General features: G+C 44.2%; 2 protein-coding genes across 2 annotated transcripts; both read left to right on the plus strand.

Annotated features, from left to right (window-relative positions):
- Positions 1-472: 472 nt before the first annotated feature.
- LOC120656108 (glyoxylate/succinic semialdehyde reductase 1-like) lies at positions 473-4,335 on the plus strand. Its single transcript, XM_039934126.1, has 8 exons — positions 473-774; positions 861-971; positions 1,069-1,170; positions 2,198-2,299; positions 2,818-2,933; positions 3,531-3,609; positions 3,704-3,874; positions 3,963-4,335. The coding sequence occupies exons 1-8, from the start codon at positions 670-672 to the stop codon at positions 4,056-4,058; spliced, it is 882 nt and encodes a 293-aa protein (XP_039790060.1). The 5' UTR covers positions 473-669; the 3' UTR covers positions 4,059-4,335.
- Positions 4,336-5,625: 1,290 nt separating this feature from the next.
- LOC120653575 (beta-amyrin 28-monooxygenase-like) lies at positions 5,626-10,032 on the plus strand. The gene is made up of 2 exons (XM_039931289.1): positions 5,626-5,664; positions 9,134-10,032. Exons 1-2 carry the CDS (start codon positions 5,626-5,628, stop codon positions 9,803-9,805), a joined length of 711 nt encoding a protein of 236 aa, XP_039787223.1. The 3' UTR covers positions 9,806-10,032.
- The last annotated feature ends 7,150 nt before the right edge of the window (positions 10,033-17,182 follow it).

The raw sequence follows: 17,182 nt of genomic DNA on the forward strand, positions 1-17,182 counted from the left end.
ATTTCAAATCGGTCAAACCGACCGGTAAACCGGTAAAACCGGCCGGTAAACCGGTCAAACCGGTCGGTAAACCGGTCGGAACCGGTTGCACGAGAAAATTTGAATTTATTTGAATTTGGATTTGAATTTAACCGGTTTCCACCGGTTACCAGCCTAACCGGTCCGGTAAACCGGTACCGGAGGGCGGCGGTAACCGGTTTCCGGTTGGGAAATAAAACCCTGGTGGTGTCACGTGCACCCACCACACATCTAGGCCGAGCCCGGCCGCTGCTGCTGACAGGTGGGCGGCTCCGGCGGGCCGCACCCCCATCCCGGCCGTCCGACGCCCCGTCGACGGCGGCGCGGCGCTCCAGCTCCGTAGACCTGGGACTACAGCAACGAAAAATCATCTTTTTTAAAAAAAAAACAGCAACGAAAAGTCCGATTGGATTGGGGTATAAAGAGAGCGACAAAAATGACCCCTAATAAAAAAGTGGCAAAATTGTTAAGAAATCGAGGATTGGCAGGCAACGGAGAGGGTGCTGCGCTGCCGGCCGGCGCTCGCTAGTCTCTAGCCTCTAGGTTGAACACAACTGCACAAGTGTATCCCCGCGGTTGCTGCGTCTCGCACACGGAGGAGAGGGAGAGGGCGGCGGGGCAGGGGTGGGAGCGAGGAGGTACGAGGTAGAGATGGAGGTCGGCTTCCTGGGGCTGGGCATCATGGGCAAGGCAATGGCGACCAACCTCCTCCGCCACGGCTACCGCGTCACCGTCTGGAACCGGACCACCGCCAAGGTATCCACTGGGAGCGCCGCCGCGCGGTTCAATCCGGATCCATCCCCTCCAATAATCTCATCCGATTAAGCCGCCTCTTCTCCTAGTGCCAAGACCTCGTCGCGCTCGGCGCCACCGTCGGGGAGACGCCCGCCGCCATCGTCGCCAGGTGCAGATACACCATCGCCATGCTCTCCGACCCCAGCGCCGCCCTATCCGTAAGCGCACGATTCGTGGCACCTCTGTAGTATTGCTAAAGCGCAACCTCTCTCTTTTTTTTTAATTGATTTCCAAACCCCTTCCTTTTACATCTAGGTTGTCTTCGACAAGGATGGCGTGCTCGAGCAGATCGGGGATGGCAAAGGCTATATCGACATGTCCACTGTCGATGCCGCAACTTCTTCAAAGATTAGTGAGGTATCGTCCCCAGTGCTTTTTTTTTCTTGTTAAGGACTAATTGATTGCATACTGGTAGATGGTATGATCTTTTGACTGTCTGGGTGTATGGATTGCCACTGGGATTCAGCAAACAAGTCTATACTAACGAGTCTGTAGTTTCAATAGTTGTTTTTTTTAGCAGATTATAAAACTAAATGATTGGCATCCCCTTGATTTCTGCTTGGCTCACCACTGGATATGGTAGTAGACACCACTTCTAAAATGTCCCAGATTGCTTATAATAAGAGGATTGTGGTTTCCCCAGCTTGCTCCCATAAGTGCATGTTCAACCACCTTATCGAATTTGAATGTGCCTAGAGTTCGATTTGCATTCCCATCTTCTAATCGTTTGTACTCACTACATTGAGTTATAGAATGAGTAAGGGAAGAGTGATTATTGAAGTATGTACATGTACCACCTTGTTTGCATTTTCCATTAATAGAGTTATGAAATGAGGGAAGGACGGGCTTGGTGCAGCGGTAGAGCCAACTGTCTGTAATTGGAAGGTCCCGGGTTTGAGCCCCAGCCTCTGCACATTTGTGCAGGAAAAGCTCGGTGCTTAAAACAACCCTTCCCCAGACCCCGTGCAATGCGGGAAGCCTACGGCACTGGGTACGCCCTTTTTTTTAGAGTTATGAAATGAAGAAAGGAATATGGAAGTGGAGGCAAGGAAGAAAAATCAATTTTCCATTTTCCTTACATACCATTGGGTATTTCTATTTCCTGAAAAATCCATTTAGTCATAAATCTGTTCTCCATGGAAATCCTGCTCGATGTTGTAGGCACAAACGTACCATCATGTGTATGATGTATGAACTAGTGCACACATGCCTAGTCTGAGATGAATTCCATAGCATCTTGTTTGTGGACTGTATGAACACAGGATACGTAGCAGATTTATGTCCTCCCTACTTTAAATGTCTATAACTTCCCATCACGGTTACCATATGGATAAGATTTATTAATTGTCTATTGAGATTTGTTCTTCTTTGATCATTTTTTCAGGCAGTTAAACTAAAAGGCGGCGCTTTCGTTGAAGCTCCTGTTTCAGGGAGCAAGAAACCAGCTGAAGATGGTCAATTGGTCATTCTTGCTGCCGGAGACAAGGTATTCGCTGTGTTCTGAGTTTTAAGATGATCATTTACAACTATTGCTGCAAAGTAGCCGTCTTTTTGAGCTTATGGTACTTCACAGAACCTCCAAAGTGACACCATCCTTCATCCATGGAAATGATTAAGTTAGCTACATTTGGGTTCAGTGTAGTTCTTCTTAGGACTTAAGCATTATTCGATTGCTTTTGATCTAGTAATCATAATTTTCCTTGATCATTCTAGTATCAATGATGTTCACCCCTGTATCTGGGTTTACTTCGGTCATAACTGAGAAAATGAGTAAACAAATCACTGTAGTTTAATGAGGTATGGTACATATATTAACCTCTTTTAATTGGACAACTTGTTTATAAGACATGTTTAAGGAGGGAAACTCACCAGTGCATGTTACTTATAACCTGTAAGTTATCAGGTATAAATAGCACTGCCCTGCCAAAAGATAACACCACATATGACTTAACCATACCCCTACCATATCTTGTTTGCTCATTTGAATTGCCCTTTACATTTCAGAAATTGTATGATGAAATGGTTCCTGCATTTGATGTACTTGGGAAAAAGTCGTTCTTTTTGGGAGAGATTGGAAATGGAGCTAAGATGAAGCTTGTGGTCAACATGATCATGGGAAGGTAACTGTTTATTTTGGGCAGTTGAAAGGCATAGACATCAAATCACTGAAAATGTAAAGATTCAAGTACTCATGATTACAAATCTACTGATATCATTGTGACATGACAAATCTTAGTACTTATGTTTATTTAGTGGATCATAATGTGAATGCATGCAAACAAAAAACAAAACAGAATAATACATATTTGGGACTTGGGAGCACCTAAATGCAATTATGTATGCTCATTTTATCTATACAACCTAGTGTTATGTTAACTGTTAAGGATCACTGGAGACATAATTGGTATGTTGCATTTTTTGGGAGCATTTATCCTTTTTACTATTTGATGATAACGATTTCTAACTCTATAACATGATGATAGAGGTTTTCCTTGCTGCAAACCTGAGCCTTTCTTTTGCTGAACAGCACATCTACTGCAAATCCTCCTGATTTTGTCCGTTAAATTTATAGGCCTTCTCTCTCAGATGTGATTCTGTTGAGATGCTTGTTGCACAGTCAGAGGCGCACAACCCCTTCTTGCTGTTAGCACATTTTAGCGTCGCTTTAGCTTTGTGGCTTGCAAGTTAACTGAGTACAACTATGTTTCTTGGTGTAGTATGATGAATTCTTTGTCTGAGGGACTCTGTTTGGCCGACAAAAGTGGGTTGAGCCCCCAGACGCTTCTCGACGTACTGGTATGGCACTTGGTATTCTTTGAGATTGCTGTGAACCTGTTGCTCCACCCTGTCACGATTGAATAGCTGCATCTGTATTTCTTGACTTCAATAGGATCTTGGCGCCATTGCAAACCCAATGTTCAAGCTGAAGGGGCCCGCAATGCTGCAGGGCAGCTACAGCCCTGCATTTCCTCTGAAACATCAGCAGAAGGACATGAGGTTAGCTCTTGCCCTGGGAGATGAAAACGCCGTATCCATGCCAGTCTCAGCAGCTGCGAATGAGGTGCACCTTCATTCCCTCCCGACTTGTGTTATGCCTCACAGAATGCAGGGTTTGAGTGAAAACACGACACTGCCATTTTCGATCGCAGGCATTCAAGAAGGCCAGAAGCCTGGGGCTGGGGGACCTGGATTTCTCGGCGGTCTATGAGGTAGTGAAGGGCGCAGGTGGTTCTGGGCAGGCGTGATAGGCAATCAGTGGTCTCATTTGGATGCTAGATTTCAGCAGTGTCTCTCGTTCATTGTAAGGCAATTGGCTCTTCATCATAGCGTGTGTATATCCAGGATCTGGAACCCGACCTCTTAGAAAAAAAATAAATCAGCATTTGATGGTTTGCTTGCACGATAGATGTTATTGGAAGCTTGGAACTAGCTGATTGCATTACGAATGTTTTTTTTTTTGGGAGCTGTCCCAGCAGATTGAAAACATACAAGAAATGACACTATCTTCTCCTTGCTTTGTCAGTACACTGCTTCCTACTTTCTTGTTCAGTCAGATACTCCTAACACTGGAGTACGCTTCCATGCGTCAAGCTTTTCGCCATAACTTGGACCTGTTTGATCATTCTCAAAGTCATCACTTGGGAGCACTGTCTACTTGGCCCATGTATGCACAGCCAGCTACACTAGTCTACACAGTCCAGATGGGTGGAAAAGCAATTTGCAAGATGCAATCGCATCGGTAGGGGGTGAACACCCGTTGCAACTAAGCTATAGATTGTTAGGATCTGGACTCTACTAGCTCCGTCTCAAATACATAGATTTTACTATACATCTAGACATAATATATATCAAGTGCATAGCAAAATTTATGCACCTAGATAAGCCAAAGTAACTAATAATTTAGGACGGAAGGAGTAGTTATGATTTTTTTTTTGCCGAGAAGAATCAGGTGGCTTTGGAAATCATCTTGTCAAAACAAACATAAAGTCTTTTTTTTTTGCTGCTTCTTCACAATAGACTCAGTACCAGGGAGATCCTTCGGACGACGACACATGGTCTTACCCACATATGAATGTGTCTGTTGCAATCTGGGAATGGAAGAGACCCTTTCTCATCTCTTTTTCGAATGTCCTTTTGCTTTAGCATGCTGGTCCAGGTTAAACATTATGATAATAGGCATTTCGACTTGGCAAATTTTGGAGGCAGTCAAGGATCAAACCAATCTCCCTTTCTTTATGGAAATCATCATCACTTTTTGCTGGAGCTTATGGATGCAAAGAAGCAACTTCATTTTCAGAGGAATTCATCCTTCGCCACATTGATGTTTTCAGCTTTTCAAGAAAGAATTTGCTCTGGTTATTCTTAGAGCAAAGACACGACATAAGGAACACATGTTAGAATGGCTAGAAGCCCTTGTGTAATTTGCTTGATTTTCTTTTTGACTTTCTTTGTCTCTTAACTCCAGAACTTTTTTGTACTACTTTAACCTTTTTTCTTTTGATACATATAATCAGTAGGGGATTTCCCCTCCTGTTTCATAAAAAAAAGAATCAGGTCGTAGGATACAATCTCGTGTGGGGATAATATAAACACTACTGTATGTTCCAATATAATGAACACCATGAGAACTCCATACATAATTGTTTGGACTTTATTTTCGCCGTAAACATACAACCGAAATGCTCTAGCTTGTTTGTGGCTTGAGCCCGCACCATTTTAATTATTTCCTAAAAAAGTTGGCTCAGCAGGAAGCTGTCAGAGGAAAACGGGGCCGGCAGAGGCCACGAGCTCGGCAGGTATTCTGTTGCGACGATGGCTTCTAGAAGGCTTACATCTGCAGGCATGTGCAAAGCAAGTGCGAGACAACCGGAGTGGATGTGGTGGGTGTGTCTATCTCCCTTGCACCGGTGGATTGAGGGCCCCGGAGGAGGATCCAAGAACACAAGTACAATGGTGGAGTGGTGATCCAAGAACACAATCTTTTTTACGATCGACATGGATGGGATATTTGTTGATCGGATAAGCCGATCGGTGATGAAGCTTTAGTTTCTGCATCCTGCAAGTGCTGATGATGGCATTGCTTGGTGGAGTTGAATCATTGGGTTGATGTCAAGTTGTTTTCATCAGGGAAAATATCGCAGATCATCCCTTTTGTTTCTTTTGGGGGTCAAAACTAAAGGAGTTGTCGCACTTTATCTGTTCATGAGCAAGAAATGTAGCCATATCCATTGGCAATGCAAACCTGTGTAAAGTATTGTGAGGCTAAGATAGTGTTCACAGCTTGTATCTCGCAATGCAATACTCTTTTCTGCCCATATGTGCCGTAGAATTAATGTTGATCATGGTACAACACTCAAGAAAGGTAGAAAACTAAATGAAACTAGGCAGGGACTACTACAGAAATCTTCAGTATTTGATTACAGCAGAGGGGGAAGAACACAACAGGGCATGCATGTTGCCATTACCAAGACAATGTATTTGCCTTTAATTTGTAGAACATCATCGGGGCAGCGCGTGGCCATGATTAAGATTTTGGTGTGATGGAGGCTGCAACAATAGCCTGATGACAAAATAAAAGATGCGAGAGAAGGCAGGAGCTGGAGCATCATCCTCCATGAGCATGGAATGTGCCCCTAGCTAGCTGCACCACACACCATGCCTCGACAGGCCCTTTCTTTCGGCACGAGGGTCCCATCTACCCCCACCGCCACTGATTTTGCTTCTAGAAGGTCTCTCGGCGTCATTCTGGCCTGGATCTCATCCGGGGTGGACCTGGAGTGGACTGCTGCTGGTTCATGTAGCTTGTGCTTGGCATGGCACCAACTCTCATTTGGTTTGTCATCGAATCAAATGATGTACGCATAGATTGTTAGATTGTTTGGTCGTCAATATCGTAACCTGCTCGTTTCGTTCCAAAAAATAGGTCGTTTTAATTTTGTCATAAGTCAAAATTTTCTAAATTTGATCAAGTTTATAAAAAAAACATATCTACAACATTTTGTAATGTGTTTTTAAATATTTTTCTTATTAATTCTCTTATAAAATACATATTAATATACATCCGAATGTTGTATCACTCTCACCTAGAAAAGTCGCGATCTGCTCAACCGTGAATGGCATCACTGAGTGGATTACCCACCACAGTCCACAGTCCCATAGATATGAGCCAAAAATTGACTCTAGTCTGTCATCTATGGAAGTTAGCACCAGCAAACCTCTCAGGTTTTATTGCATCCGAAGCACCGGCCATTGTTGAATTACAGTAAACGCATATATACGGTTTTTGGATTGTTGGAAATATGTGTTTAGATAGGCCAAACTTTTAATTTGAGGCAAATTGCATAAAACAATGCTACTGCTATGTAATTCAGATTGAAAAATAGATAGAGCAAAATGAGCTGAAACAAACTCATGTAAAATTCCATTACACTTACAGATCAGCACTCCGTCCTCGTGAAGAAATGATGTAATGCTAATCGTAGTTGAGGCAGCGTAGAACATAGTCGATTAGCCTCGAGCGGTCACGTAGTTGCGCTGCCCAGCAACCTTATTTACATCCCTCGTGCAGGCTTCACGACGGCAACGACTTGGAGATAATACTCACCCTTCTCCTCAATGCACGCCAAGAAGAGTCGGCGAGATCTAGTAGCTCAGTTCCAAAGCACAAGTCACCAGATGGAAAAAGGGAGAGGAGGATGTGAATGTTACGTGTGTATATTCTTGAACGTCTCCAAGATTTCTTATAGCGAGAAAGCAGCCTTCTTTTGACTGTTTTCGCGATAAATTCACCACCAAATAGCAGTAGTAATCCCCAAATAACTCAGATTAATACTGCTCATTTTACTTGGGATTATGGCATTGACTGTGTACCAATCACGTCTAGTGACCGTTATCAAAAGATTAATACACAGATGGCAAAAGGTTTACACCAACCTGACTTGGCTGCTCGTTGTGTCGCAAACCACAAGTCCTGTGGTTCCTCACGCGAAAACATACACGCATATGCGCGCGCGTTTGCTTTGTGTAAACCAGCCTCATCCTTCCCTTTATTGTATATTCAACTATAGTGGGGAGCTCTCCTATTTAAATTGTCTTGTAGCCTAGTGGTTACAAGAGTCTCAGTAGCACCTCAAGTTCTGGTTCGACTCTTGTAAGAGCGACTTTTTTGTGATTTAGTAGTGTTGCGCTTTTAATGGTAGATGACATTTCCGTCGAAGATGCACATAGGGTTGGAAACTTGGAATTTCTGAAAGGAAGCTCTGGGCATATTTTCCAGCACGGCCTACCATCCAGCTCGAAAACAAGTCGTCTCCCTGATCAATACCAAAATCGGCAGCGACAATTTGCACAACAGGGTTACACCAAAGATGCCCCACATGGAAACGTATTTTAATTTGGTCCCACAATAGGAACATAGGGCACCACACCACATGCAGCAAAAGACAATGTTTAATATTAGTGAACTAGTAGTGTATAGTAGTGTGTCATACAGTGTTGGCCACACTAGAGTAAATTGATGGGCACATCATAACAGCTGAGAATAGTCTTTTTTTGGGACAGTGTTTGCCTCACTAGAATACAATTGATGGGCACATCATGACAGCTGAGATAATCTTTTTCAAAGAGTCGAAATTCAGGAACTAAATAACTGATGTTGTTTAGAGGAGATGGGCAGTTGGGCACTGTTTGCATGATTGTTGCTAAGCTATTACGCTTTAAATGGAAACTGAAAAATAGAACAAGGAGTTCCCCAAGTCATAGATAGAGACATATCAATGTAAAGCTGAATAGTATGTAGCAACTTGGAGCCATAGTCTAGGTGTGAAAGCAGTATAAACTGGAATTTTCTGCAAAGGGTGCAATGCAGTCTTTTTCAGTAGGTTCAGACAATCAGTGAGCCTGACCTTAAAAAAAAAAGAACTATATAAACAATGAAACTAAAACGGATTGTATTGATGTTAAAGATAGCAGTGACACCTTTTTTTTGTAAAACAGAGGGTATTCATGTATCCATGTGAAGCACCAGGTTGCAATGCACTCAAGTCTCAAATAAACACCAGCAGAAAACTGCAGAAGAAGCCTGTTCTTTCTTTCTTTCTTTTTACTGAGGATTAGCTTATTATGTATTGGGTTACATCAGTTTAGTTCACACCAAACATATTTGTGCAGCACATAGACAAACCAAATTTACTTACTGAGCTAACATGTGGCCCAAATTATGTACCGTATAGAAACTAGAATACATATAAAAGAACTTGGTGCGACAAACTCATGCCCTGATGCCCATACACGACAGAGATTTCAACACACCTGATATAAGCCGCACCCCCCGCGTCAACGGAGCAAGTTGGATGCCGCCGCCAGGCCTATCCTCGCACGCGGTCATAGCAGCACACTTGTTCTCCCTCTTCGCTTTCTTCTCTGTACCCTTTTTTTCCATGGCTCCGATCCGGCGGCTTCAACGATCACGAGATTGCCTACTGCCATCTCTCTCAGGGAGCACGACGCGATCGCCAAGAGCAAGGGCGACGGCGAGGCCCTGACCTGGGAGGACCTGGCGGGCATGAAGTTCACGTGGCGCGCCGCGCAGGAGATGCTCCGCCTGGTGCCCCCGATCTTCGGCACCTTCAGGAGAGCCACCAAAGACATCGAGTTCAACGGCTACGTCATCCCCAAAGGGTGGCAGGTGATGTGGGCGGCGGCCGCGACGCACATGGACGGGAGCCTCTTCCCCGAGCCGGCCAAGTTCAACCCGTCCCGGTTCGAGAACCCGTCGGCGCCGCCTTGCTCGTTCGTCGCCTTCGGCGCCGGTCCCAAGATCTGCGTCGGCATGGAGTTCGCCAGGGTCGAGACGCTGGTGGCGATTCATTACCTGGTGAGGCGCTTCAGGTGGAAGCTCTGCTGCAAGGAGAACACCTTCGTCAGGAACATCCAGCCGACGCCGCTGCACGGCCTGCCGATACAACTTGAGCAAAAGGCAGCATCGCCATGATCATATACATACACGATCGATCGTGAAGAGATAATAATATACTACGACTTCAAAGATAGTAATATAAATATACTCCTCGACGCTGTGAGCCATCCGATCAGGGTTGGACGTTAGTGTTGTGGCCTTGGTGTCTAGAAATTGTAATAAAGTGGCCCATGCTCTTGCCACTTTGGGGCGTATATGTCCTCAAAAATAGGAATGCAAATTGGTGATTCTTAGACCTCTAATTCTTTTTAGTTCAAAATTTTGTACTAATTTTCTAAAATGAGATCTAATTTTAAAGAATTAGTACAAAATTTTGAACTTAAAAAAATTAGAGGTACACTTAAGGATCACTAATTGACACCTGTACTAAGAAATCAGAACTTGCATGGAACGACTGTTCTAGTTGTGCTGAGGATTTGGTGGTCAGCGATATCGCTGAGCCGATAAATTAATGGAAAGCTATTTTCCTCGGAAAAAAATCTTTGCAAGAGAAACAGGAACAGTGACACAGCAGATGGACAAAAATAAAGTCTTCATATCAGTTGAGTATTTTCTTTACATTTTCTCTCATTCATATTTGTATATCCAAAAAAGTTGTTTGCACGATCAGCAATCTAAGGTGGATGCCAATCACAGGCGGGCAGAGTTGTACGGTCAGCAAGCTAAGATTATTCAGAAGAGAACCCTGCTCCGAATCCATGACCGGGAAGGCGGGAAGCCACTGATCACTGATGACGTCATGAGGGGCATCATCCAGTCGGTCACGACTCACGAACGAAAGGTGCGACCTGCCGGAGATCGTATATACGCGATCGATCGTGACGAGATAATAATATGCTCCGACTCCAAAGATACTCGACGGTGTGGGCCATCCGATCAGGGTTGGACGTTAGTGTTGTGGCCTTCGTGTCTAGAAATTGCAATAAAGTGGCCCATGCTCTTGCGCGAACGGTTATTTCTAAAGTGGCCTATGCTCCTGCCACTTTGGGGCTTATGTGTTTATAGATGTCTGAATGTGCTGCATGACTCGGCACGGCACGATTGAGCACGGCACGCCGAGGCACGGTTGGCTAATCATGTCGTTCTGTACTCGCACGTTATGCCGCCGCGGAGGCCCAAGCACGGCATGACGCGCATGTGGTCGTTCCGTGCTAGCATGATGGGCATGGAAGCTCGGCATGCTCGTGCCGACCCAAGCCCTGCAAGGACGGCGAGCGGCGCGGGGAGGCCAAGCACGCAGCGGCGGTGATGAGCACCGCAGGGAGGGCGAGGCGTGCTGCGTGATGACGAGCGGTGTAGGGAGGCCGCGCCCGCGGTTGCGACGATGAACGGCACGGTGAGGTCGTGCCCACGGTGGCGACGTCGAGCGATTCGGGGAGGGCGAGGCGTGCTGGGTGCGCGAGGGAAGGCGGGGGAAGGGGAAGGGCGGCAAGAGAGGCGGAGAGGTGGCCGAGCGAGGGTTCGGGTTTAGAAGGAGAGCGGAGCCGGACTTATGTAGCCGGCCGCCATGGTGGGCCTTTAGTGGGCCACCAGGCCACTAACGGCCCCAGCCAAGAAAATCCATTGGAGCAAGAGATAAATGGGGAGAAGAAGAGAGAAAAATGAGGTGAAGATGGAGGTGGAAGGGGAAAGGAGGCCCCCATCCGCTTGTGCTGCATCCGCCACTGGACACGGCATATTTAGCCATCTATATATGTGTCCTCAGCAAGTTGACCATGTATGTAACGGCTATCCCAGTTATATTGAGGACTGGTGGCTATCGATATCGCTGAGCCGATAAGTTAATTGAAAGCTCTTTTTCTTGCAAAAAGATATCTTTGCAAGAAAAACGGAACAACCACACAGTATTTTTCTTTACATTTTCTCTCATATATATTTGTACATCCACAAAATTGTTTGGACGATCAGCAATGCTACGGTGGATGCCAATCGCAGGCAATCAGAGTTGTACGATCAACAAACTAAGATTATTCAGAAGAGAAACCCTGCTCTGAATCCATGCAACTCCAGACCGGGAAGCCACTGATGACGTCATGAGGGGCATCATCCAGTCAGTCACGAGTCTCGAACGAAAGGCGCCGCGCGACCTGCCGGAGACCGCCACGACGGACGAGCTGCGGCAGCCGGCGGAGGCAGCCGTCGCCTGCAGGAGGCTCCTGCTGGTCCTCGACGACATGTGGGGTCTCTCGACTGGCGCAGGTGGGACTGTGGGAGGACGTCGTGACGAGACGAGGAGCAGCCTAACCTCCTTTCCCTGATAGATAACCAAATCAATTTACCAATAACATATTCCAAATATATCCAATTTAAAGTACTCTTATGCGGAGAAAGTTGACACGTATCTAAAAGACAAATGCTATATCTATGAATTCCATCACCAGTACATGACATCTTATATAAGCAACGAGTCCGGGCATCGGATTCCAGCTGCTCTCCTAACAATGGTAACAAACAAAAAGATGAATAAAGAAAAAGATGAATTCAAAAATCAGAACTAATACATTGCCTATGCACTAGCAAGCGTGTTGAATCCTTCGAAAGTAGGGTAATTCCACAGAAAAAAATGAAGAAGCTTTTTTGGCAAAGTTTCAAAAAAAACATAAGGGTTGTGTTTAGTCCCAAAATTTCTCTCTCCATACTTCACTATTCACCTATCACATCAAATCTTTTGCCTCATGCATGGAGCATTAAATGTAGGTAAATAAAAAAACTAATTGCATAGTTTTGATATACACGACGAGACGAATCTTTTGAGCCTAGTTAGGTCATGGTAGGACAACAATTACCACAAACAAACGAAAAGTGCTACAGTGTGCTACAGTGTCCGATGTGACCCTTTTTACCACCATTTTACGGATCTAAACACAGCCAATGACTACAAAAGGTTAACAGATTGAACAATGATAAGCCAGCAGATGGGGTACATCTGTTCCTAGCACGTGCAACTAGAATCCATACTATCGCACTTGATTATATTTAGATGATATTCTTTCTAAAATATTTTTATTTGTTTCGGAACAATTTCTATCTTTAGAATATTTTTATCTTATTTTGGAACAATTTTATTTGTTCCAAAACAAATTCTATCTCTACAATTCTTTATCTTATCTTGAAAAATTTATTTTATTCTGGAACAATTTATGTCTCTAGAATATTTTTATCCTCAGCGGACTTGTGCGATAGTATGGCTTCTAGTCACACGTGCTATGAATAGACGCACCTAGCAGCTCTGCTTGCCAAGTTATATGAATAAGGCATGACATCAAATATAGTTCTCACTGTAGAAGATTCCTGATTTCCTTTTCAGCCTAGGTTTTAACCATTTTTCGAGGATTATACTTGTAATAACCATGTCTAAAAGATAATCTCCATGAACATATCAGTCTATATCCCTGCAAATCAAATGTACAGTTTCTTCACATGCATATATACCTTTTTAGGGAAAACATGCAAATACTTATAGGATAAAGGGCATAATTACATAAGAAACATTTCTGAAGAAGGTTTCAATAAGTATCTATAGTTGGAAACAAATAAGCATTAAAATTTAATCTTAGTTAAAAACAAGAACAAATGTCTTGTAGACTTTAATTTCTAGCTCTTGGCCATTTTCTTTGTTGCATGATATACATTTGCCCGCACATTGACAAGGTTAATGTTGTTTATGTTGATAATAATAATAATAATAATAATAATAATAATAATAATAATAATAATAATAATAATAATCATCATCATCATCATCATCATCATCTATCATAAATTAGAAAACAGAGATCTGCAACTTCCGGGTTGAGATGCATTGCTTATGTTTTATTGAACATGAAAAGTCCATTGATATTTTGCATAATGTTTCTAAACAAGCAACTAGAAAATTGTGTCTTTTTTTGAGATTACCAGTACAACTCAGACACTCACAACGCACACACTTAGCTTTATGAACGCACATATGCAAACCCTACCCCCTATGGCATCTTCGAAGAATAAGTCGGCAAATCATCGAGATTGACGAAGTTAACACAGACACATCTCTCTTTCAATGAGAATGTCGCCTACCACTGTACCTCTTTCCCTATATAAAGAAGGTAACTAGCAGGTCAAGGTGCATTCATATCCCATTGATTATTCTCACAATGTTTCTATAGGTAAGCAAATAAAAGACGATGTTACAATAGTATGCACTATACTGCAGAAATGCAGCCATTTATGTTATTTTTTAGATTAAGGAAATGTTCCAGCCTTAAATATTCAGGATGATTTATGTTATTAGAAGTACCACGGTTAAACTTCTTGAATAAAACCATGCGTGTTCTTAGGTCAATAGGCTGGACATAAACGAATGCATTCAGCGTTCAGAAAATTATTTCTATACAATGTCCTTCATTAGACATAACCAAGCATCAAGAAGACCACACTTAAAAATTCTATAAGAGAAATAAAATTCCACATCCCGTTCGCATATGTATAGCAGGCAACAGATAGTATAAAGTTAGATTGATCATAACTATACAACAGTGAATAATAAAGGTTACTCTAGATAGAGAGATTTGTTAAACTTCATCTTGCTGTATAATTCTTCTGACTCTTAGTGCCATTTGAGACAAATACATAATCTTAATTTGAGCGGATTTCAGAAATATTGCCATGCAAGGTAGCATTTTCCTTCCGGTAAATTTGTGTTGAGCAGAAGAGCATGATCGAGCAGTAAAGCTCCCTACACTGTGAAAGGATCGTGGCCCAAGAAGGGGAGGGGGAGTTGAATCGGGACTTCTTAAAATTTCTACCAAGTCTTAGCCTACCACTAGTGTTGCCCAAGCCTATAGTTCAAAGACCTAAAGTCTAGAGCACACTAACATGATGAAAGTAAGTAGGTAAGCACACTAACAAAGCCATTTTCCTAGAGGAGACAAACTACCATTCAAAGGCTAGCCCAAAACAAGCAAACTATCAAGTGCAAGTCCTAGTCTCAAACAAACAAGCAAAGAGCAAGAATTGAAAAACAACTAAGTAAATTGCCTGAAAGTAAATGAGAATGGACAAGAGACAACCGGATTTTTTCCCGTGGTATCGAGGAGTTGACGCTCCCCCTTAGTCCATGTTGGAGCACCCACAAAGGGTATCGCTCCCTTGCATCACGAAGAGCAAGTATCCACTAAGAATACCCTTTCTCCATCTCCGGAACAGCGGGTTTCAAACCGTGTACAACTTCTTCTTGGGGCTCCCACAAACTCCAAGAGCTCACCAAGAGCCTCCGATCACCAAGACCGTCTAGGTGTCGTCAAACACCAAGAGTAACAAGCTCTAAGCCTTCACTTGACCATCACTCAGTTGGCCCTAAGGTTCTAGCACACTTGCACTCTTGCAATGGATTGAATTCTTGTTGAATTGCTTGATCTCAAGTTGTGGATGTGTTCACTCAGCTCATGGGGTGGCCTCAGATGTTCAAGGGTTCAAAAGGCAGTGAAGAGACCCGATGTACCCCCTTATATAGGCTAGGGAACACCAAGTGGTCGTTGCCAACTTTCTGGAAAAAGCTGACCACGTCGGATAATCCGACCTAGCTAAAACAACAGGGTCGGATCATCCGAACCCACTGGCATTTCCAGTTTAGCCGTTAAGGTTTAAATCTTTGCTGATGTCATTCATCCGGTGTGTTTGTCCGACGCATGTATGATCAAGAGCTCGAATCATTCGGTGCCACTGTGAATTTGAATTCCATCCAACGTTCACTGATCATTCACCCGGACAATTACTCCGACGCTATATGAAGCCCACGTCGGATCATTTGGATCAATAGGGTGAAAAACCAGCTGAAAGACAAGTTCTCTGCAGAATCACCCGACCAATTGTCTGATGCTCTCATTTGACCACGTCGGATAATCCGAACCCACTAGCAATTTTCAAACCCTGAAAACATGCTCTCTGAGTAATGCTAGCACTCAAAATCCGACATATATTAAATAGGGTTGGATAATCCAGGTTCTTTGGAGTGTTTATCCGACCCCCTTGCTTTGGATAATCTGAACTGACTGAAGTTTTGCTGTTTCTGATTTCTGACTCGGGGTTGGTTTGAACGTCAATTCTTTCTATTTTTCTGAGTTCCATGGCATGTCTTGAGCTGGTCTTGAGCAAGTGTGCATGAAATCTAAGGCCAACTCTTTGGATGATCAAGCTACTAGCTTCGAACCCCCCTTAATAGTACGGTCACTAACTCAAAGCTATAACACCTATACTAAATCAAGTGTCATTCATCTCCTTGTGACACTTGAGTGTAGAAAGGTCCTTAATCTTGTGAATTTAATTCCATGACTTTGAATGTCGATTTTGAGGGGTCTCCTTTCATTTGCGACTTTAATGGTTAAAAGATAATCGCCACAAAACACACGTTAGTCACAAACGTCATCACTAATCACCGAAACTTACCGTGTAGCATCTACGGGCCTAGATGCTTTCAATCTCCCCCTTTTTGGTGATTGGTGACAACACAAAGACAGAGATAGCAAATGATGAATTTAAAGCACAAACAAATAACTGAAACTAAAGCCACATGTACAGCCATGTCAACACAGAGTCATACACAAAAGCCAAATGACATGTCTGATACATCAAGATCCATGAAAAGTCCAAATCACGCCACAAACCTCCCTGAACCCCCTACCTCTACTCCCCCTATCTATCTCCCCCTTTGGCGACAAAGCACCAAAAAGGAAGGATGGAGCTGAAACTAGTCCTGGGGCGGAGAAAACGGTGTCGGGTAGTCGAGCTCGGAGCGGCTATGAAGCAGTCGACGTCGTCGTCATCGTCCGAAGAAGTGGAAGCAGCACGCTCGGTCGGAGAGGGCGACGGGGCAGCTGAAGTAGCGGGAGCTGAAGAAACTACTACCTCCGCCGAGACAACCGTGGAGTCCGTCTGAAGAGCGACCGAAGCCGCTAGCGACGTGGGAACCATGGAGTCCACCGATACACGAACTGGAGAAGGTCGAAGTGGTGGCGGTGAAGTGCTGTCAAACTGAAGTGCCTCAACCGGGAGAGTGGAGCTGACAGTAACTGGAGGTCAAGAAACTGTCGCCTCTGATCCGGTGTCATCGGCGTCTGCTGAGGGTACCCGAACACCCCTGGGTGAAGTAGTGGCGACATCGGGAACGATGCCAAGGGTGTCTGGGGCAGGCTAGCAGCCGGACCAGTAGGAGTTGCAGGGTCCAAGGTAGGTAGCTGAGCTGGAGGAGGTGGAGGGAGTCCGACGTGGCTGTAAAGTGCTCCAAAGCAGCCTGAGAAGTACTGCAACTGCTGCTGCTGCTGCTGAAAAAGCTATAGTTTGGCTGCCTCCTGGTGCTGCCTCATCTCCTGGAACATCAGTGTCTGTGCCTCTGCCTGACGAGCCTGCCCGGCCTGG

This window comes from Panicum virgatum, chromosome 1N (assembly GCF_016808335.1).
Source record: "Panicum virgatum strain AP13 chromosome 1N, P.virgatum_v5, whole genome shotgun sequence".
In the NCBI taxonomy this organism is placed as follows: domain Eukaryota; kingdom Viridiplantae; phylum Streptophyta; class Magnoliopsida; order Poales; family Poaceae; genus Panicum; species Panicum virgatum.